Source organism: Triticum urartu, chromosome 5 (assembly GCF_003073215.2).
Source record: "Triticum urartu cultivar G1812 chromosome 5, Tu2.1, whole genome shotgun sequence".
Taxonomy (NCBI): Eukaryota; Viridiplantae; Streptophyta; class Magnoliopsida; order Poales; family Poaceae; genus Triticum; species Triticum urartu.
Window position 1 is genome coordinate 420,181,646 of NC_053026.1, and position 22,632 is coordinate 420,204,277.

Consider the following 22,632-nt stretch of genomic DNA (forward strand, 5'->3'; position numbering starts at 1 on the left):
TGAGTCGACTCGTGAGACTGCTTCCTTCAGACGCGCGAGGTAGCTTGTGACACCGGCGACACGAGACTCCAGTCGGAGCATGTTCATTGCAGTTTTGTCGCAAACTGGAGAAGCGATAGGGTCCAGACCCGTCTCGACCTTTCCAGTTTCCTCGTCAAAGACTTGGCAGAATTCTGCAGTCAAAAAATTAGTGAGTCGACTGGACAGGGTTCGTTTGCAAGCATCAACACAATCGGGTTGAAAGGAGTACCTTCCAGCATCAGATAGAGCTTCTTGGCGAGAGTTCTCAGATAAGCTTCCGTGTCATTCCTCTTGTGGACCGCAGACTCCAGCTTTTCATTCAGGGCAATTTTGTCCTTCTTCAGACGACTCGCCTCTCGGTTAGACTCGTTGAGACAGGACTTCAGCTTGGTCACCTCCCCTTCCAGTGCTTCGACTGAAGCCAGCTTCTGGTCTGCAAGAGCAGTTTTATCTTGGGCTTCCTTCTGTGCAGCGGCGAGGTCTGAGTCCTTCTCCAGAGCCAACTTCATTTTCTCTGCAAAAGAAGCAGCCGGATCAGACAAGAGCTTGAAGAAATGTTTTAAAAAGACAGTCGACAGGCAGTTACCTTCCATACCAGCAGCTTCATCTTGAGCTTTCTTCAGATTCTTCTGGGCCAACTCCAAGTCGAGGTTGAGTTGCCTCTGCTTCTCCTCAAGTTCAGCAAACTTGGAAATGAGAGTACAAGACTTCTGCAGAAGGCAAAAGACGTGTCAATCGACAAGATCAAAGGTTGTTTACTTCTGAGTGGATAAAACTTAAAGAAGTTCGCTTAGACCCCAGCCGACTGCACACAGTCGACTGCGGTCTCGGGGACTACACCCAGCGGGTGCACTTGGCGTGCCCCCGCTGATTAAGACCCAACTTGATCGGTCCGCCCGGATCAAGTCAAAAAAAACTATTCAGACCCCAGTCGACTGCCAGTAGTCGACTGCGGTCTCGGGGACTACACCCAGTGGGTGCACTTAGCGTGCCCCCACCGGTTCAAATCTCATTCGACTGGTCCGCCTGGGTCGAGTGGAAGAAAAGAAAGAAAGAAAGACTCAGGCCCCCAATCGACTGCCAGCAGTCGACTGTGGTCTCGGGGACTACACCCAGTGGGTGCACTTAGCGTGCCCCCACCGGTTCAGATCCTACTCGCCCAGACCAAGTGGAAGAATGCAACCACCAAAGACAACAAAACACCCAGCGGGTGTACAGATTGGACACAAACAACAGGAGATTGTATAGAAGAAAAAATTTCGGGTAGCATATCCTGATAGAACAAGATCAGTTGAAAGTTTACTTACCTGGACGTTGGCCCGGAGAGCAGCGTTGGCGTCGTAAGAGGCCTGGCTATTCTCATGCACCGTCTTCATCCGCTCCATCATCATGTTAGCCTGATGGATGGCTTCCGCAGCCGCATCCGACTGGTTTTCCGGGAAAGGGTAGCTGGTGAAGAAGAGGGCAGACGACCCAGGTGCAGCAGCTTGGACCTCCGAGGCGTGAGATGGGACGACTGAAGGAATCACCGGTACATTCGACGGTGCGGGGCGCTCACTCGACAAGGGTATAGCGAAGGTTACAGAGGCCCTGCCCGCGTCTTCAGATTGATGGACGTTTGGTGTTGTCATTGGTCCTTGCTGAGACGCCTTACCAGCCGCCACATTTTTATTCTTCCTGGGCCTAGGAGCCACATCTTCATCGTTATCTGGGAGATCGATGACGTTGCATGGAGCTGCGGAGAAGATCAGTCGACCCCAAAGTGAACCGCTAGAATTCAATCGACCGAGTAGTCAAGAGCAAGATCATAAGAGTTTTTACCTGGGTTGGAGGTGACCGCATCTTCCATCTCCTCGTCTCGGTACTAGTAAGAAGAGGTTCCTGATGTAGCAGGACTACAAAGGCCCGCAGCCAGTCGGTTACGTTCTGTTGCTCGAGTCGACGAAAAGAACAAGTCAGATGATTACCCGGAGATGGTAGGGACGGTCACTTTGATCCTGGGCAAAGCCTTTGGCAGTTTGGAGGAGGTGGCTTTCGGTGCTCTTGGCGCTGGAGGCGGCACAACCTTGGGCTGCTTCGGAGCCTTCTCAATTGGCGCTGGGGAAGACGTCCGGGGGCGCTTCGAAGACTGCCCAGTCGGCGCGGTCGCCAGGTCCGGGGTGCTCGCCGGGTTGTGAGCGTGCTTGGATCTCCTCTCTCTGCGAGTAGGCGAGTCGACCTCTTCGTCATCAGTCGAGTCTTCGCTCTCCTCATCCTCCTCGGCATCCGAGTGCCACTCACCGCTCTCGCCCCCGCTCGCTCCTTCCTCGACGTCTTGCCCTTGCACTCCATTGGGCATCGAGTACATGTCAACGAGGGCCTGAAAGGACAACGATCGAAAGAAATTTAGTTGACCAATCAACAAGGTGTCACACAAAGAATCAAGAAGATACTCGACAAAGTAGAGTCATACCCATTCCGGCTGGCGCGAGTGGTCGAATGGAATCACCCTCCTAGACCCCCGGGGATTGTCTTTGTTGCTGGTGATTCCCTTCAGCCACTTCTCCAAGGTGTCTTCGCTGACGTCCTCCGGGTGGATCCGGGTGGAGTCCTCAGGCCCCGAGTACATCCACATCGGATGGTCACGGGCCTGAAGCGGTTGGATGCGTCGACTGAGAAAGACCTCCAACAGGTCCATCCCAGTCACCCCGTCACGGACAAGTTGGACGACCCGCTCGACCAACACCTTGACCTGCGCCTTCTCTTCTGGGACCACCTTCAAGGAGGAGGGCTTCTCCACTCGAGCTAGGGAAAAGGGAGGAAGTCCAGTCGACTGGCCCGGAGTCGGTTGGTCCTTACAGTAAAACCAAGTCGACTGCCAGCCCCGGACCGAGTCGGGAAGGATCATCGCTGGGAAGGTGCTCTTGTTCCTCATCTGGATCCACAGACCCCCGCACATCTGAATCACGTGCGTCCTCTCATCACTCGGATTGGCTTTTTTGACCGACTGGGAGCGGCAGGTGAATATGTGTTTGAAGAGACCCCAGTGCGGTCGACAGCCCAAGAAATTTTCACACATTGACACAAAGGCGCCAGATAAACTATGGCGTTTGGAGTGAAGTGGTGAAGTTGAGCCCCGAAGAAGTTCAGAAAGCCACGAAAGAAAGGATGGGGAGGCAGAGCAAATCCGCGATCGACGTGGGTGGCGAGGAGAATGCAGTCACCCTCCCGCGGCTGCGGCTCGGTCTCGTTCCCCGGGAACTGCGCCGATTTGTGGGGGATCAGTCCCCCCTCCACCAGGTCGTTGAGGTTGTCTTGGCTGATCGTAGAGCGGATCCAATCGCCCTGGATCCAGCCCGGCAGTAGGCCGGATCTTGACGAGGATCCGCCCCGACTGGTCCTCTTGCCCTTCGCCTTCGCGGTCGCCTTCTTCGCGCGCTCCAGCGCCACCGTCTTCTATTTTCCCATGGCGGCGAATCGAGTTCGAGCAAGGTTTTGACGCAGAGAGCGGAAGCGTGCGCGGCGGAGAGGTCTGAGGAAGAAGAAAGAGAATGGGAGCGCGAGGTGCGAAGACCCAACCCGGTACCTTTTATAAGGTCATTCCCCGAGTGACTGACTGGTAGGCCCAGATGATCTAAACAATTCTCGCAAAAGTCGCACGCGCAATACGTGGCGAAAAAGGTGGCGCGGAGATCGAGGCAACCTGCCTAATCCGTCCCAATTACCACGGCCTCACCTGTCCGGCGCGCTTCCCAAAATTCAAATCCCACGAAATCCGCGGAGAGCAGAGCAGCTTGTTAGACTGAAAACGTCCTCTGCATTATCATTCGGAATTCTACCGTGAAATTCACTCGACAAAAACTAAGAATGGACCAAGGCTACTGAAAAAGAAGTTGACGTTCTCTCCTCGGTTCATGGCTCCAGAACAAGTTATACTCACAACATGAAGAATGAGTTAGAAGTGTTCTCAACTCCTTCCCCACTCAAACCCTGATCCATTCGGGGGCTAATGACGAAGCTATGTACCTAGGGTAGGGTCATGGATCTGTCCAAGATACCTTCCCCAAGGACATCTCTAAAAGAACCAGAAGCAGTCAAAGAGAAATCATCATCCACTCGACCCAAAATCTATGTTCCACTCGACAGTCTTGAAGACACTCGACCATACGAACAACCACTCGACCACCAGAAGATGTGAAGCCACTCACTCCGCAACGGTCGGGATTTGAGTCATAGCTTTAATAATCATTTATAGCACTTTACTTCGGATGTTTCCAGTAACGCCCCTCCTTTATGAACATTGAACCCTGTGTAACAAAGGGGAGCTGGGGTCCTGCGCACTCTATATAAGCCACCCCCCTCCTCTGGGACAAGGGTTCGCACCCCCTGTAACTCACACGCATATATCCAGTCGGCCGCCTCCGGGCTCTGAGACGTAGGGTTGTTACTTCCTCCGAGAAGGGCCTGAACTCGTAAAACTCGTGTGTACAACTCCTCCATAGCTAGGATCTTGCCTCTACATTCCTACCCACCATTCTACTGTCAGACTTAGAACCACGACAGCATCCGCGTGGATCGTCTCCTCCTCGTCCGGTCTCCCTCAAACAGCCGGTCGTCAGTTCCCACGTACAGGTTCGCCGGAGCGGCGCAAGTGCACTGCCTCTAACGGTATCCACGCGTGCAGGAGGAACGTCGTGCGGCGGATTGCTAGGTCCGATCACACAACCGGCGGCGAGTGGAGGTGTCTATTCGCAAAACATGCAAACCCTAGTGGCAACGCCGAAGCGATCAACCGCATGAGTGTGTCGCACCCCCACTTTATATGGGCGTCTATCAAGGGCTCAACACTTGGGCCTCGCACGGACCCTAAAGCCCATAAGTCTACTCAGCCAGAATCCGACCATAGCTCGGATCACATCCGACCAGTGTCCTCTGATCCGACCTCGTAGGTTCCTTCCTTAAGCGCCCGACCCCTTAGGTTCAAGCTGGCTTGGTCGCGGTTCGGATCACCTCCGAACTACACGGTTGGTAGCGGCCCCTAGCAAGGCATGCCGAACACCAAGCAGACTATGAAGCTGGTTAGGCGAACCTGTACATCATACTTCCATTTCTTTTGTCACACGATATATGTTGTCGGGCTCAAGGCGAGTCTGTCATACTTGTGCTAGCCCGACATCTTTCTTGTTCCAGTGATACCGACCACAAACCAGATTATCTCATAATCCTTGTCGCATGGCCATGCTTATCTTGGTCGGATCACATGAGGGGCCCAAAGTATATCTCTCCTGATCGGAGGGGCAAATCCCATCTTGCTCGACCATGTCTCGCAACATGGGTCTAGACAAGCCCGAAACCTACCTTTGTAACTACCCAGTCACAGAGTAACGTTTGGTTGGCCCAAAGCAAGTCTGTCACCATCCTGAGTACATGTGCCAGCTCAGGTATTAGGGCATAGAACATATGTTGTACTAGAGACTCACAGATGGCATATCGTTGCGTCTCATAGTTGGGTCTATCCAACTCGGACCTTATCTCAACTCGGATCCGACTACGTCGAATTTGACCAGATCCTTCCGAGTCCATATTATCGGATTAGCATCCAATGCTCCATGGCTAGTGAGACCAAGCCATCGACCGAGTCATATGCTAGTCTAGTCGGCTGCGCGTCCACACAACCCTTTCGACTATGGACCTTTTAGGACAGTCATCATACAATGCATAGTTCCACAAAAAAGTCACGTACTTGCTGATACACATCATTGATAATGTCCAAGGACTATCTTTATTCATAAACACATAGGAAATATCATCATACATGACTGCCTCTAGGGCATATCTCCAACACAGCCCTCCACCGGCTGCTGTCCATCCAGCCCTCCATGGGCTCCTGTTCATCCACCCCGAACCGGCTCGATCGGGGTCCTGTTCATCTAGCGGCAACGGCCTCTACTACCACGGGGTCTTGTTCATCCAACCTCCACCGGGAACTATTCAGCCAACCCCCAACAACGCTCACTATCCATCAAGAGGCAGCAGGTTCGATCGGCTTCAGTTACCAGCAGTAGTGAAGGAATCGCTCGGTCGGGTTCAGTTAACAGCCAGGGATCGATCGATCGCTCGGGTTCAGTAACGCGTAGCCTGCAGTGCAACCACTCGGGTTCAGTAGGCGAATGCCTCACTCGGGTTCAGTTGGAGCCTCACACCTCGCACCCACGCACGTACGTGTACGAGAGAAATGCGCAATCCCTCCAAACATCGCTCGGCCCCGACCACCCACCGTAACCGGAACTCCCCGATATTTTCCTCGCCCTCACTTCTACCACGATTTTTTTCTTCATGGACGGCTCAAAGAATGTCATGCAGTTGCGTCTCCGGCCCGCCCAGGATGAAAAACCCCTTTTCTGTCATGATTTTTTGTCATAGAAGTAGGAGCCCACCACATCTATGATGATACCGGGTTTGTCACAATTATCGTCATAAAAGTGTCATAAGCATGACAGAAAAAAATCGTTCGGCCCAAAATGTCACGGATGTGTTTTTTTTTGTAGTGTCCTCATCTAGTTGTAGTATAAGGATCAAATTCTCAATTATGTTCTTCTAGTCACAAGTACCTTCTTCATTTTTACAATGGTTTGCTCGTGTCCTCATACTCTCCTGAGCTTCTCACTTGACCGCATCTTCATATTTTCTTAATGACATACTTCCTAAACTCACAACTCCATAAGTATGTTCAGTGAACTTGCCCTTCTTGGCCATACCCTCATATTTTTCAGTCCATCCAAAGTTTCCACGTCAATAAAATGAAATTTTCTCCTTTTGCTTCCATCCATGTCCAGCAACAGATAAGACAACCAACCCAATGTCATAAAACAAAAGGTCCTTGATTGTTATCTCAGTGCCCACTAGGATCCTGTGTAGATCTCTCGCCCCAACTTTAAATCTAATGGCCTCTTTCAAATTTATATTTTCCATGTCAATATTCGGTATTGGCCCTAAAGCTGAACCCACCTCACAAGCACCAAGATAGTGTCATAGTGACTCAGGAACCCTAGACATATTTGTCCAAATGGTATGATGCTTTTCTTTAGCATTGTTCTCTTCAAGTTTTTTCGTTCAACCAACTTTGCTTTATTAGGAAACCTTAGAAGGAAAGGCTTATTTCCATGTATCTTGGCTCTTGATTCCCAACTCCAACTGAACATAGAATGGAGCCCTTGAGAAATCCGAGTCTCGTCTAGTTGCCCAGAACTTATAATAATGATAGCCATAGGATTGACATCTTCTGCAGAGAAAACCTCTTCAGTATTCCGATCGACACACACCCCAGCCCTTTAGCACCATATCCAACGTACCAAACTCTTCATGCATATACTTTGTCCCGTAAGCTACATATATGTGTTTTTTGTATTGTCATGTAACCTTTAAGTGTGATTATTTCATCGCAAAAGTCAACCATGCACTAAAATGCTCCAAATATGTTAGACTGGAGGCCTAGATAAACAGTGTGAGTGGAAATACAAGCCAAGACAACAATTATAGAGATTGTGGGGCGGGCGGGAGAGTGCAATAATGGAGTTCTGTCCTCTTCTATATTTTGTGTGTGAAATATAGTTATGCAAAATTGTGAATATTTAGCTATATGATATTAAAAGAGACCATGCACATGTAGTTAAGTCGAAAGAGGAAACTCCCCTCTTGAGCAATGAGCAGAGCACCGCGGAAGAGGATACTCCTACATGTGGGTAACGAAACTGGTATACAAGGATCACGTGTAGAACCACTGGATTTCACAATTCCTTCCTTAAATAAGCTTAAGCATTCCCATCATTTATCAGCGAAAGTTTGTAACCTTGCACACTGCCGATTAAAGGAACTCATTGAAGTGAGCTCTTGAAGGAGCACAGAGTCTTCAACAGATAAGAATAGGTGGAGATTTTTTTTTTCAAGAAGGTCAATCTAATCTTAATTTAGAAGAGGATACAATTTTGTGGCGACAATGTAAAGCCATGAGAGGACGCCACGAAAACAAAACCCCACGGACCCAAAAGCAAGGGACGTGCAAGAGAGGATTACAAGCCATTGTTCGCAAGAGAAGAAACGTTGGATTTGCATAGGGCCAGGATTCATGGGTCAGAAAATTGTGAGTGTGACAATCCCTTTGCCATATCTTGAGGTCTTGTTTACGAAAATCTACTCTCTACTTGTTTCAATTTTTTTTAGGAATCTACGTGTTTGATTTTGAGAGAAGTGTATATTTCAACCCTCCACACTTGCCCTAGTCTATTTTACAACCCCAATTCCAATACAGTCTACATTACAACCTCCAACCAGCACCCTTTGTATTGTTAGCAAGCCATGTCAGCAAAAAAATCAAAATTTCCAAAAGAAAACGGTAAAATAAACAAATCTTGGAAAAAAATATTTCTAAAAAAATGTATTTTTTTAAAAAAAAGTGTAAAATAAAAAACAATACTAAGGGTACCAGTCGAGCAAATTATGTAAAATCAAGAAAACAATAGTAAGCATCTGGAAAAAAATCGATTTGCCAGAATTTTGAAGATTTTTTGCAGAAATTTCTAAGAGCAGATCCAATTTTTCTTATTTTCCAGAGTTTTCAGAATTTTAAAAAAGTGAGACAACAACCGCAAACATTTTCCCCGAAATTTTACCTTTTCCCTTTTTTTACAATGATCTCTAGTAACCAGCCAAGCAACACTGTGTCTCTTTAAGTTAGTTTTTGTCCGTATATACAGTATGTTTATAAAAAATAAAATCAGCAGGTGTTGATTGTTTTCATTTGCAAGAGAGAAGAAGAGTCCATGTGAGGACAGTTTGGAACAAGAATCGCCTTCCGGAGCACAGCTGGGCACCATATACTCTATTAATTTGTCAGTTGCGGCTGCGGCATCTTCTTGATCATCTTAGCTCACCCTTAATCAAGCTTGACGTAATCCTAACACCCACTCCGTCGATCAATCAAGCCCTTAAATCTTAATCAAAACCGCGTTGGCCCTTAAGCCAATGAAAACGCGGAGTCCGCTGCATAACCACACGCTTAAGTCGGCCGGTACAGCGAACGCCAATCTAACAAACTGTTTGCAAACACTCCAACTAGCAGTAGTTGTCTGCTGGCAATGTCCGTATGCGCACACCAATTCTCCTCACAAATGAATGCCAATACAGTACCTGGACGAGATACGATGCCTGTTCTGAAACCACGCGTACAGTACTTTGTAAATTGATCTGTACCAAGATCGCCCCATGTGACAGTAACCACCTCAACAATCTGGACCATCTTTGTGGTGGTGGTAGTGGTTAGATTCGGACCAATGTCAATCTGGAAGCAAAGCAGTTGTGCCGAATGAACATGGAGCAAAAGCGGGAACACATGGAGCGTGGGAGTTTTTCAGGCTGGCAAAGACCGAATGATGAATGGTCCAACATTAAGATAGTACTGTATCAATCACCCTCTACTACATCCTCTCTTTTCTACTACCACCTCTAAAACGCTCCCACTCCAAGAAAAGATCATGTCATGTGCACACACAGGTAAAGATTAAAGAGCAAGCCATGGCTGACGCTGAGCACTACTAGTACCAGGCACAGGGTGTAGTATACGACTAATGTAGTAAATTAACTAGAGCTATCACATATACAAAAGCTGGGAAGAAGCGCGGTTAAAACACCAAAAGCGAAAGCGATTAGGAGGAGAGGAGAAAGAACATCTCGGCGCGCGTCTGCCGATGCGTCCGAGCACGTGGGCTCCGTCATGGCAGGGCATAAACAAGCATGGCCATACCATCACTCCGTCCACAGGCTCCAAGAGATGAGATTCCCGGCCGGTCTCCAACGCTTGCGACACCGCCATTGCCCACTGTCACGCAACGAAGTCGCCTCTCCTCCTGATACAAGAACAGGCTCAGAGATCGGTTTATTTTAATCCGCCAAAAATGTAATCCAAGTACAGTAGTAGATGGGCAGAAGATGTATCTACTATTCCTTCCATAATACGTACTCATAATGCTACTCCTACTGCTAGTAGAGTGTTGTACGAGTACTAGCGGTAGTCCAAATGAGAGCGTTAGATGTCCTGACCGGCCGGGAGGACTTTTGGACCAGGCCACGATGGCCGCGCTTTGTTGGGGCGCGCGCGCGCGCTTACTTTGCCGGAAAGCAACGATGGCCATGGCGTCCCTCGAGACGGAGCACGACACCGACCAAGGCAGAGAGGGAGGGATGGGATAGGACTGAGGCCCTGTTTGGTTCATAGTCCCAGCTAAAAAGTTTCTAATCTCTAAAAAGTTTCTCCCTGTTTGTTTTCAAAGACTAAAAAATCCCTAGTCTCTTTCTAGAGGTTATTAAATGACCATATTGACCCTACTATATAGAAAAATAACAATCAACAACATCATGGGGTGGCAGGCCATTGAATGCATGGAGCGGCATTGTTGGAAAAGTCCCAAAAAAGACTCTCCTTGAGAGTCTTCTTCATTTAGTCCCAAATACCTAATTTAGTCCCTAAAAAGTCTCACCCGTTTGGTAAAAAGTCTGTTCTAGGTTGTGTTTGGTTCTCTAGTCCTAGGACTTTTTCTAGTCCCAACTAAAAAGTCACTAGTCCCTAAAAAGTCCCTCCATGTTTGTTTCCAGAGACTAAAAAGTTATTAGTCCCTTCCTAGAGGTTATTAAATGACCATGTTGCCCCTAGTATATAGAAAAATAACAGTCAAACAACACCATGGGGTGGCGGGTCAATGGGTGCATGAAGGGGCATTATTGGAAAAGTCTCAGAAAGACTCTCCTTAAGAGTCTTCTTCCTTTAGTCTCAGATGCCTAGTTTAGTCCTAAAAAGTCTCTCTCGTTTGATAAAAAAGTCTCTAAGAAAAATTTTTCCTAGTCCCTACACAAAAAAGTCCCTGAAAACAAATACCCTCTAGTCCCTACACAAAAAAGTCCCTAAAAACAAATACCCCCTAGTCCCTACATAAAAAAATCCCTGGAAACAAACATCCCTGACCCTGCTTCCAGTTCCACTTCCACCCTGGTTTTCTTTATTAAACCGGTCCAGCAGCTCTTAATTTGTCAAGAGTACGAAAACAAAATTTGGTCTTGGTAGGTTCTGTCATCTGTGACAGCGTGATTAGAAGCAAGGATGGAAGTCCCCGTGATCAGATTCCTTGTTTAGTTAGCCGTTGTTGGTCGACTGATCTGGCGGTGACAGACAAAATGCTACCGTAGAACATTGACATGACAGTGAGCCGATCAACTGACAAAAACAACTAGTGCGACGAACTGTATTTGTTACTGCCATTGTGTGGCACCGAAGCAAGGAATGTGGATGAGCTTGTGTTATTTTTTACCTGCGGTTGGGCTGGCTTAGAAGTTAGAACGGCAGGCTTTTGGAGGTGGAGGAGGAGGAGAGCGCCTTGAGGCTGCCGTCCGGCGGCGCCAGGTCCTGCGGGAGCCGCGCGCGCCGCACGATCCGCCGCATGTTGCTCTGCAGGCTCTGCTGCACCAGCTGCCGCACGGCGCGCTTCTCGTGGCTCATGCAGCAGGCCTCCCCCTCCGCCTCCTCCTCCTCCTCCTCCTGGCACCGCCCGCCGCCGCCGACGCCGCGCTCCTGCGGCGCCGACACCGTGGCCGCGACGCCGGACGCGTCGGCCACCTGCTGCTTGCCCTTGTCGGCGCGCAGGATCTCCAGGATCCTCGACGCGCGCTTCTGCGCCAGCGCCGTGCCCACCAGCGTCAGCTCCAGCAGCGCCGACGTGGCGCCGGCCTCCGCCATGGCCGCGCGGTCGCCGTAGCTCCGGTGCGCCAGCACCATCAGCACGTACGCCGCCTTCTCCTGGCACCCGGCGTCGTCGGACCAGTTGAGCACGTCCACGAGCACCGGCACCGCGTCCGGGGCGCGGCTCACCGCGCGCCGGCCCTCGGGGCAGGCGGCCACGACGTTGCAGAGCGCGGCGAGGGCGCGGTCCGACGCCGACATGTCCCCGATGGCGGCGATCAGCGACGGCGCCAGCCCCGCGGACAGCAGGTGCGGCGCGTTCGCCGCCGCGATGGAGAGGTTGAGGAGCGCGCGCAGGGCGTCGTGCCGGACCTGCTCGGTGGCCGCGGCCTCGAACGCGCGCACGAGGAAGGGCGCCGCCCCGGAGGCGCCGATGATGGGCTTGTTCGCGTCCAGCGCGCTGAGGCAGAGGAAGTTGGCGACGAGCGCCCCCGTCAGAGCGCCGGACGCGGCCTCGGCAATGCGGAGCATCTTGTGCACGGCGCCGGCCTGGACGATCGCGGCCTTGTTCCTGCGAATCGAACCAGACGCCTCCCGCAGAATCAGAAGCCGAGCACCCCAGATCTGATCAACAAGAAACAGAGGAGCGCGTGGCGGAACAGAAGACTCACGTGTCATTGCCGATCCCCATGTTGAGGAGCGCGTACAGCGCGGCGGCCAGGAGCTCGTCGCCGCCTCCGCCCTGGTCGAGCATGGCGACGAGCGGCGGGATGGCGCCGAGCATCGCGAGCATCTCCCTGGCCATGGCGTCGTCCTTGGCCTTCCTCCGCACGACCGTGGCCGCCTCGACGCGCCACGAGACGCCACCGTTAACATCTCCCTCTCCGTCCTGAAGGGCAGCGACGACGACCTTGAGCTCTTCCAGCGCCGCCGACTTCCTGGCGGCCGCGTCAGCCTCGCCCTCGTCGTCGCCGCACTCGGACGGCTCCGCCCGGAGCAGCTCCGCCAGCCGGTCCGACCGGGGCCTCGGCTGCGACTGCGACGGCGCGCGCGGCTGGGGCGACCGGAAGGACGTCCGGCCGCGGCAAGAACCGCCGCCGCCGCCGCACGTGAGCACCTCAAGAAGCTTCCTCCGCATGGCGGCGGCCGAGAAGACCGGCCAGAGCCGGAAGCCACCCGCATCGGCGTGCACGCACCTGACCACCATCGCTTCGCTCCTTCCCCTGCCGCGGCTTCGACGGCCGCAAGTCACATTGGCCGGAGGAGGGAGCGGGACACTTGGCGAAGGAGGGGGCGCTTCGGTAATGGCGTGCAGCGGAAGCCGTGGCGCGGCGCGGCGTAGTAACAGAGAGGGTTTATACTCCGCCCGTGTGAAAGGCAGGCAAGGTGGTCACTGAGGACTGACAGGGCGGGCCCACGCGGCCAGGATAAAAAAATGGAGGGGACGATTAAAAACCGAGGGGACGCCATCAATGCTGGATTTACAGTTGGGTTTCGCAGTGGAGGGCCATCGAGGAGGCGACCAAAAAATGCGTTAAAAAATGCGGCACCAGGCCATTGGCAGACAAGCGAGTTAAAAGTATTTGATCGGGCCTGGTGTGCAGGATGGTGGGGCAAATTTAGTGATCTTAATAAGTGTTTAAAGTTGGTTTATTATCTCTGTTATTACTCGGAAGGACTGGCGGCAGTGCAAATCTGGGATCTATCGTGGCTCATTTACAGTCTGGGAGTAGCAGTTGTGGGATGAGAGTGATGAGGCGGCGTAGTTACTGTGTGTATGCAGTGCCACTTGCTTGACACGCCGCCGCGCACCCATGTCTGCATTGACGCAGCACAAGATTTTGTAGCTCCGCCGACAGAGAAGTCCAAGATACCCCTACTACCAGTCCACTCCCGCTGATTGGCTCTTGTCGGTATCACACGCCCTGATGATACGACCGGATCAGGCGCATTTGCTGATTGGTATTTAACATGCGGATTGCAATTCTAGCACGTATGATCAATACATCTATCAAGCATGATTAATACTACATCTATCGTGACAATATATACTACCATGTGCTGGTAAAGCACACTACTCTATCCCTTTTGGTTTATAAAAGGGTCTACCTTAATTAATTTGCTTTTCACTTTACTTCTCTTCATCATCTATTCAGATTCAAAGGCGCATTTAAATCGCCCCGTGCATTGTCTTGGCCCATGTGCATTTCAAAAATTCCTCAATCTCAAAGGCCCGACGATAAGAGGCAATGTTTATAAATCTCAAAGACCCATGCATATATGACTTATCGGACACGACCAAATATAAACTAAGATCAAGTTAGGGTTTTTGCCTCGTTTTGCTATTTGCGTCATCATTGTAGTCTTCTCCATCCCAAACGCCGGCGTGCATCGCCGAGTGGGACGACACGTGACCAAAACCTCTCTCTCTCTCTCTTGTGATCCTGCACCGGGAGATGATGGATTAGGTTTTTGGAAAGCACTACATACGACTGCTCACGTTCATCACCATGGGTCATAATCCTTCTTCCAAGTCAAGCGACGTCGCCTCCACCGTTGTCTGCTTCGACCGGTCTTCACTAACACCATCATCAACAACATTGCCTCCGCGACTGCCACGACTACTTCATCTGCAAAGGATCAGTACGTGTGTTGTAGTATGATCCAGTCCCTAGCTATGGTTGTTGTTACATGTGCAATGTTGTTGATCATGTTGTTTAGTGCATCTAGTATGTTCGACATATGCATGCTAATTGTTGCTTTAATCGTAATTTATATTCTTGAACTAATCATGAAATTGCCTGATTATATCCAACAAGCAATGCAGGTAACTAACCATGTTTTTTTGACAATGTGATACACATCCATGCACTGCGGTTAATGTAGAATAATGCGTCAACAAGAGTGATTTATTTAGATAAACAAGCGCACTAATTGGGTACTTTGCAAACTATGAAACTTGCTTCATCACTCACCATTTATTTTGATTGAGTTTTTTAGTTAGACTCTTTTTACAACAAGTTCAATAAGATTATTTAAGCGGTTTATAATGGTTTAAGTGTTAATTTTTACTGAGTTGGAAAAGATAGATGAGGAGAAAGAGAGAAGAGAAGCGATAGAGTTATATACTATTAAGACATATATGTAGGACATGCTTCAAGAAGCTTTGTGAGAGCGCCAGGTGAGCCATCTGTTGATAAAATAATAGTATTTCTTTATACTCTCTTCCTTTTTTACTACGCGCATAATATTTGTCTAAAGTCAAACTTTGTATCAGGTGCATTTGTTGATGGGTATTTTTATAAAGATCACAAAATCGCGCATGGTTAATTTATATTTTTGAAACAAGGCAAAAGACTTGTTATTTTCATTGATTAAGGAAGCAAGTTTAACATAGCCCCGCGTAGCGGTTTAGAGAAAACAATAACTACTACTACTCTTGCGGCATTACAATACTCAAGTGCGTAGCCCCCGCCAAAGCCCAAAGACGGGCCGCCTCCTTGATCTTTTCACAATCAATGTCGCTGGGGCGATGAGGTTGCGGAAGACCCTAGCGTTACACTCATTCCAAATTTCCAAGACACTGGCAACATGAGGGAGGAGATGGCTTTCCTATCCTGGCCCCTCGTGTTAGCCCTATCGATCCACCACTCCTTCACCGAGGTCGCAAGTCGCCGATATGAAACCCTGATATGTAGCCCAAGCCAACTGAAGATCTCCGTCCAGACCGGACGTGGAACAATGTGTACGTTGATATCATAACGTGACAATGTATAATATTCCTTTTGTTCATAAATGCAAGTCTTTTTAGATATTTCAATACGAACTACATACGAAACAAACTGAGTGAATTTACACTGTAAAATATGTCTATATATATCCGTATATGTTTGTATTGAAATCTCTAAAAAAATATTTAAGACCGGAGAGAGTATATGCTTGTACTATGCGAATGTCGTTTTGGCGTGCATGTTGATGGGCGATGGCGTTCGTTGAGGCTAGCCCGGTGCCAAAACTGCAGGGGTACATGCCAGGAGAGAGAATACGACAGATCGACACAAAAGTTGGCCAGAAGAGCAAAAGAGTTGAGCTAGCACAAAAGTTGGCCGCAAGAGCAAAAAGTTGAGCATTTTGGTGCAGTGCTGGAATAGAAACACTGCTGATGAGTCAAGGACAGAAGCCCGGGTACATGCATGTTCGCTCTGCTGGTGAGCTTGGGAACATTGCAGGAATCACTAAAATTTAACCCACCGAAACGATCAGGGAAAGAGATCTCACAAGGCGTGCTTTACGTCCTTGCTGGATGCCGCGCTCCTCCGGGAGCCCAGAAGGTCATTCTGACGAAGCACGACGCCCAGGGCCTGAGCTTATGATGAATACAAGTACTGTCGTGTTATGCAGACATACCGCAATACTTCCACGCCGTTTTCTGCCTCCCTCCTACGTTCGCAATTGGAGTTGACAAAGATTGTTTTTTCTTTTTCCTTTTTTGCGAATATGAGTTGACAAAGGTTAATGAACTTTTGTCAAGATTTCAGCCGAAAATTACCATAGCGTAAGATCGAGTTTTGCACTGAAGTCGTTTATTTTTTTGCTGGACTTTCCACATATCAAATTTTGTCCATTCTCATGCAGTCGTAGCTGGGTCAACGAGGACCCATTCCAAAAGAGTGACCAGCACCGGTCTGCAGAGTACGGCAGAATCAGGCTAGGAGGCGGTGCACGGACACCGAAACCTGACCATGACATCTTCCCTTGGGCTCTCGGACATCCATAGGCACTCGTCTCACCAGTCAGCGGTCATGCCATGCAAGCATCCACGATGTTACTGTGCACTTTTGGTAACCAGAAAACTCAATCCTTCCCACGGCGTTTTTCTTCAAGATGAAGTAGTCAACAAATGACCGGACGCCATGATAAAGACAATTGAAGACATTTTTGCGCATGTGAAAGTGCTGGCAAAAATTGTCAGTGAAGAGGGCATCGGGGCGAAGTAGTCATCCATCAGCGTCAAATTGACCGCTCGTCCGATTGCGGTTGAGCACTCGATGGCCCTTGACCGATCTCTTAAAATTGAGAACATGCTACTTCACCCGCTCCATGTCTGCAAGCACCCCCTACATCATCGATGTCTCATCCATGTAGTCCTCCTCGTCGGATGACTCAACACAGTGCTCGTATATGTACTTCCGATTCGAGTCCATTGCTTCAAAGAAGAAGGGACAACAAAATTAGCTCGAGCAATCCACCGAACACTTGCCAGACATGGTGAGCAGCGTAGGAGCGGATGGTACCTGAGAGGCGTTCAGAGGAAAGGCTCGTACCGGCGGCGAAGGAGAAGCGGCGTGGAGCCCGAGCATACTGTTGGATGTGACGGACTCGTCGAGCTCCGGCAGGGGTGTGGCATGACGTGGAGGCCAGGGTGGTGGAGCGGCGGCGATGGCAAGAGAGAAAATGGAAGAACGGAGGCGCGGGGTCCGGGAGGGGTTTTTGGTATGCCGGGGGTGTTGGAGTCCTGCGTGGCTGTGGTACGGACTGCCGCAAAGCGTCGTCCTCCCCCCACTTTGTCTTGGATTTGCCGGGAGAAGTACGTACAGACCGCTCGACGGACCAATACAGGCCCGCGTTAGATGACACAACACGCCTAGATCGTGCAATGTGGACGGTTGCGGGCGGTGTGAGGATATGCTTTGAAGACGGCTTAAGCATTAAAAATTTCTAAATGATAAGTGTTACACGTGTGGCACGAAATAATACCATCCCAACATTTTTTACAACTAAAATTGCCATCCGAAAAGAAACTAATCCCCAAAAAACTGAAAGTCAAACATAAAGTTGCCATGCTTCACAACTCAAATTGCCATTCTCGGGTAACTAAATTTGTCATCAAAATACATAGGGCGAAATTGCTTCGTGCCACACGTGTAGCACTTATCAAGGTCCTAAACTTTTACTGAGTTGAAAGAAAAAGAAGAAGAGAAAGTGTAACACCCCAAAATTTTAACCATGATTTGTTTATTAAAATTTTGCCAGAAAATTAAAATTTTCATTTTCTGGATTTTCTTTGATTTCAGAACCATTCTTTTCTTTGATATTGTGGAGTTTTTACCCCAAGTGAAAACTTTCCAAATATATTGTTGGACTTGTTTATCTTCTCAAGACCATTTCTTTTGATCAGTGGAATTATTTCTGAATTTATTTTTCCCTAAATTTTATTTCCCTTAAAATGGTTTTTCATTAGTGTCAGAGCCTCTTTTGCACTGCAACCCTTTGATAAATTGATTTAAAATTCCAACCAAAATTGGGGGATGTCATGTGATGTTTTTAAATCACTTTTATGCAAAAATATCTTCTATTCATTGGAGATTTTGAGCTCTACACCAAACTTTTAAATCTGGTCCAGTTGGTAATTTTACACTACAACCTATTTAAATATTTCTTTAAAGCCTTCACCAAAATTAGGGGATGTTAGTAGGAGTATATTATTCAACTTTACGCAAAAACCCATTGATGTTCTTTGAAAATTTTGAGTAAATCATCCTCATCTTCATTCTGGTCCAGCTTGGTGAATTGTATTGCATCTATATTTTCTCTTGCTCTTTATGCCATGGGATTTGCCCTGCTTGAAGTACACCCTACCAAACCCTTAAGTCCAGGAGGTTGGACCCATTGGAGCATTTTTGGTACATGAAATAATGACATTTACCTTCTGTCCAGAACTAAAGATTTGCAAAACTTGCACTAGCAAGTTTCTGGTTTTGCCCATATGGCCTTGCCATCATCACCTACATCTAAAGAGACCCCAGTCTGGAGTTTGTGACCACCCCAAGAGATGCCTAGATGCCCTTGGCATTTCATCGAACAGGTTAGGAGCATGGCCAGTCTTGGCATGCTTTTAGACTTGCATTAGGAAGGTGCTCTAATGACCTTACCAGCATGTCTACTAGCTCCCTTATGATCAATAGCCTAGTTCTGTTTAGTTGCAGAGGCATCAGAGAGGCCTAGGGCGCATTGGCATAGCGTCGAGCACCTGGCGTGCGTGCTCTGGGCGCGCCCAGAACGCACGTTTTGCACGCGCGCACCAAGCCGCCGCGTCTTGCCCCTGGCCTTCGCGCGCCCGCAGAGCCACGCCCCGTTCCCATCCACTCACCAGAACCCTCCAGGCCACCCTGGCGCCCTACAGCGCCGCCGTCAGAGCCCCCTTGGCGGCACGTCGGAGTCCACAGCACGCCCCTGCCGTGGACGGCGCCGCCCGAGCCATACGCGCGCGCCAGCTCGCCCCCTTGAGCAGTGGGGAGCTCGTCGGGATGCGCCGACCAGCCCCAACCGCCTCCACGTCGCCCTGCTGCAACAGAACGGTGGTTCGACGATCTTATCTCCGGCCGCCGCGGAACCGACCTAGCCGCGCTATAAGTAGGGGGCCCCGAGCTCTTCCAAGCACTCAGGCAGCCTCAGGCCCTTCCCCTAGAGCCCCCACGGCCAGCAATCGACGGCGGAAAGCTCTCTTCCTCGACTCCGGCCAGTTCGGCCGCCGCCACGCTCGAACTCCGTCCGTCGCAACCACGGCCTCCCCCGTCCATCCAGCACCACCACCCGACTCCTCTCGATCGTGCGGAGCTGCCCAGCCCCTCAAACGCGGTCAAGAGCCACCGTAGCCCAAACCCCCAATCCCTCCCGAAGCCATCTCCGCCGCAAAGCTCGCCGCCGGCGACTCCCTCCATCCCCGCCGGACAGTCGACCACCGGAAGGACCGCACTGAACCAGCAGATCCATCCCTGCCCTCGGAGTCCCGCGAGAAGCCACCAATCGCCGGAGCCCCGCCTCTGCTCGGCCAGAGGAGGAAGGAGGCGCGGGCGACTGGTCAAACCTGACCAGTGGGCCCAAGGGACCCACTGTCAGTGACCCGAGCCAGCCCATGCTGGTTTAAGTGGACGCGTAAACCCCGGAGTACGTCTCCTCTGCCTCGGAAACGTATTCTCTCCGACACGTTTTCTTTTTCTGGTTTTATTTAAAAACGGAATATTGACTAAACTTTGACTGGCTATAACTTTTTAAATATAAGTCCAAATGGCTTGATTATTCTTCTGTTGTTCCCCAAATTTGGTCTAGTTTATTTTCATATTTATTTGAAAATTTTCCAAACAACTTTTTTGTACTGCTTTGAAACTACATGTTGATTTCAAATTTTCTTAAATAGGATTATTGGAAGAAGGAAGAAACTTTCAAAAGTTTTGGAATGCACACTGCCTCTCCACAACTTGAAGGCAAGCATCCTGAACCCTGGCATAATATGTTGTGTGTTGTTTGACGACGGTTACACACCACCTTGACATGGAGCATCCGTTATTTTTTTGTGATGATATAATCATACACATGGGTGCATAATGAAGATATCATGCTGTTGGAAATGGATATGCTTGTGAAAGTAATCACCCTCATATACCTTTCATGCCTACCGGGAGGAAGCCGGGAAAGTCTCTGTCTTGGGTAGGCACGAGCTTGTCTTCGGTCTTCGCCGAGACGGTTGTGTCCGGTACGGCATAGTGAGGCATGATGAGTGGTGATCTTGCCTGTTGGTTGAAACGTATTTGTTATGCTAACCATGCAGGGAATACTTAAACCTCCTGAGTCGACCGTAGATCGAGTCTTGTTCCAGTAACCCCCATAATTGTTTCGTACTACCACTTGTACCTGCCACAGGTAGGGTACGGTTCAGTAAATTGTCAACCCTTCCCTAGCACACACCGTACAGAGAGGCCATGGTGGAAGATACCGGAGGCATCCGGTAGGCATGCCACCTAGTCCGGGGGCATGGGTGTTTTCGGTTGTAGTCGAAGGGGTAGCTCCCCTAGTTTGCGCGCGGTATAAATTTTGTGATCCCATGCTAGTCGAGGTTGTAGACTCCCCACTTAGAGTTTTGCTTAACGGGTGTCAAGGGTGATTCTAGACACCGATGAGTTAGGCTGGTGTGTGCGGTCGGGTGTGTTTCAATCAAAAGGCCGTAGACGGAATTAGTCCCGATGGACTAAAGGAATCCGTCACTCGTGGGTAAAGAGTACACCCTCTGCAGAGATTATATCTATTCGAATAGCAGTGTCCATGGTTAAGGACTACAGTCTGGAATGGGTCAAGTGTCGGTCTTAGTGTCGGTCTTCGGAGGAAAAACTGCTAAACCGGAACATGGATCATGACTTGTGACTCATGATGATTATGATTACTATTACTATGGACTAACCATCTACATTATTTGAATTATTGAGTATCCCTGGGACGGTTCTACCTCCTGGATATACATCGTGATCATTCTTATATAAGCTCTTTATGTGGTGTCGCACAGACGCCCGACTGTGGCATGCTTGTCATTTATTTACTTATAAGCCCTTTATGCGGTGTCGCTGAGACGCCCGACTGTGGCATGCTTATTATTTATTCACTTATAAACCCTTTATGTGGTGTCGCACAGACGCCCGACTGTGGCATGCTTGTTACTTATTTACCTTATAAGCCCTTTAGGTGTTGTCGCACAGACGCCCGACTGTGGCATGCTTGTTATTTAAATTACTATAAGCCCTTTATGTGGTGTCGCTCAGACGCCCGACTGAGGCATGTTTTATATTATTATTCTTTCGTGGTGTTGCTTCGGACACCCGATTGGTGCATTTTACTTCTATACTCGGACTGCTTATCCCTATTCTACATGGATAACCTACTTGCGTGCATCACAAAAAATTATTGTGTAACTAACCAAGTGATCATGGCATATTTTCGAGCATTATTAATATCGGTTATATTATACATGTGTTCGTAATGTTTGCGAGTATATTCAAAGTACTCACTGGCTTGTCCCTGACTATTGTCTTGGCCAAATTTCTTGCATAGAGAGGAGCGTCGCAATGACAGCCCCGGGACCTACGCAATGGCGATAGCAGTCTCGCGAAGATAGGAGTTGCCCTGGTCAGCTGTTCCTGTGGGAAATGGAGTCCCATGGCCACTGATGAATCTCAAACCGCTTCCGCCATCAATCACTACAAACCATTTTGTGTACTCATAGGCCAGAATGGTCTTGTACTACATATGATGTACTTTGCTTGGAGTTTCTGTATCAAGTTGGTGCCTCATCAGCTAACAATAATCCTGGGGCTGGTGAGCACAAGGGCCATTTTTTTTGGAAAATTAATGTTTCGAAAAAACGATCCTGACAGAAAGAAGAGGAGCATGCTATAGATTAAGAGCTATCGGTAGCACGGGCTCTAAAAAACTTTGCGAGGGTGCGAGAAGAACCATGTGTTGATAAAATTACTCCTTTGTCCTCCCTAAGATTTTTTTACTTCGTTTATAAAGATTAACTTTGTATTAGGTGCATTTGCTGATGGGTATTGTTATACGGGTCGCAAATTCTAGCACGCATGGTAATTCTATGTGCTTGTACTATGCGTATGTCGTTTTGGCCTGCATGTCGTGGGCGATGGCGTTCGCTGAGCCTAGCACGGTGCCAAAACTGCAGGGGTGCACGCCAGGAGAGAAAATATGACAGATGGACACAAAAGATGGCCAGAAGAGCAAAAAAGTTCAGCTGGTACAAAAGTTGGCCAGAAGGGCAAAAAGTTGAGCATTTTGGATGCAGTGCTGGAATAGAAGCACCGCTGATCGGTCAAAGGACAGAAGCCGATAACATAGAACGTACATGCACGTTCGTTCTGTTGGCGAGCTTGTGAATGTTGCTGGAATCACTAAAATTAACCAACCGAAACGCTGAGTTGCTGGCCTGAACTGGACAGCGGCACCAAGGAGCAGACCGCTGGGCAGTGGGCATGTGTTGAACAGCTCAGGGAAAGAGATGCCACGACGCGTGCAACGTCCTTGCCGGATGCCCCGCTCCTCGGAGAGTCCACAAGCTCGTGCCGACC

General features: G+C 49.3%; 1 protein-coding gene across 1 annotated transcript; it reads right to left on the reverse strand.

Annotated features, from left to right (window-relative positions):
• Positions 1–9,419: 9,419 nt before the first annotated feature.
• Positions 9,420–13,414, reverse strand: LOC125509462 (U-box domain-containing protein 7-like). Its single transcript, XM_048674447.1, has 3 exons — positions 12,397–13,414; positions 11,358–12,296; positions 9,420–9,902 (listed from the first exon to the last, which is right to left on the reverse strand). The coding sequence occupies exons 1-2, from the start codon at positions 12,930–12,932 to the stop codon at positions 11,381–11,383; spliced, it is 1,452 nt and encodes a 483-aa protein (XP_048530404.1). The 5' UTR covers positions 12,933–13,414; the 3' UTR covers positions 9,420–9,902; positions 11,358–11,380.
• Positions 13,415–22,632: the final 9,218 nt, after the last annotated feature.

Bases quoted from the DNA above. Each gene is read 5' to 3' on its own strand.
- LOC125509462 (XM_048674447.1), bottom strand. From the start codon at position 12,932: ATGGTGGTCAGGTGCGTGCACGCCGATGCGGGTGGCTTCCGGCTCTGG. The intron at 12,297-12,396 runs GTGAGTCTTCTG...TTCGATTCGCAG, and splicing joins ATGGGGATCGGCAATGACAC to GAACAAGGCCGCGATCGTCC.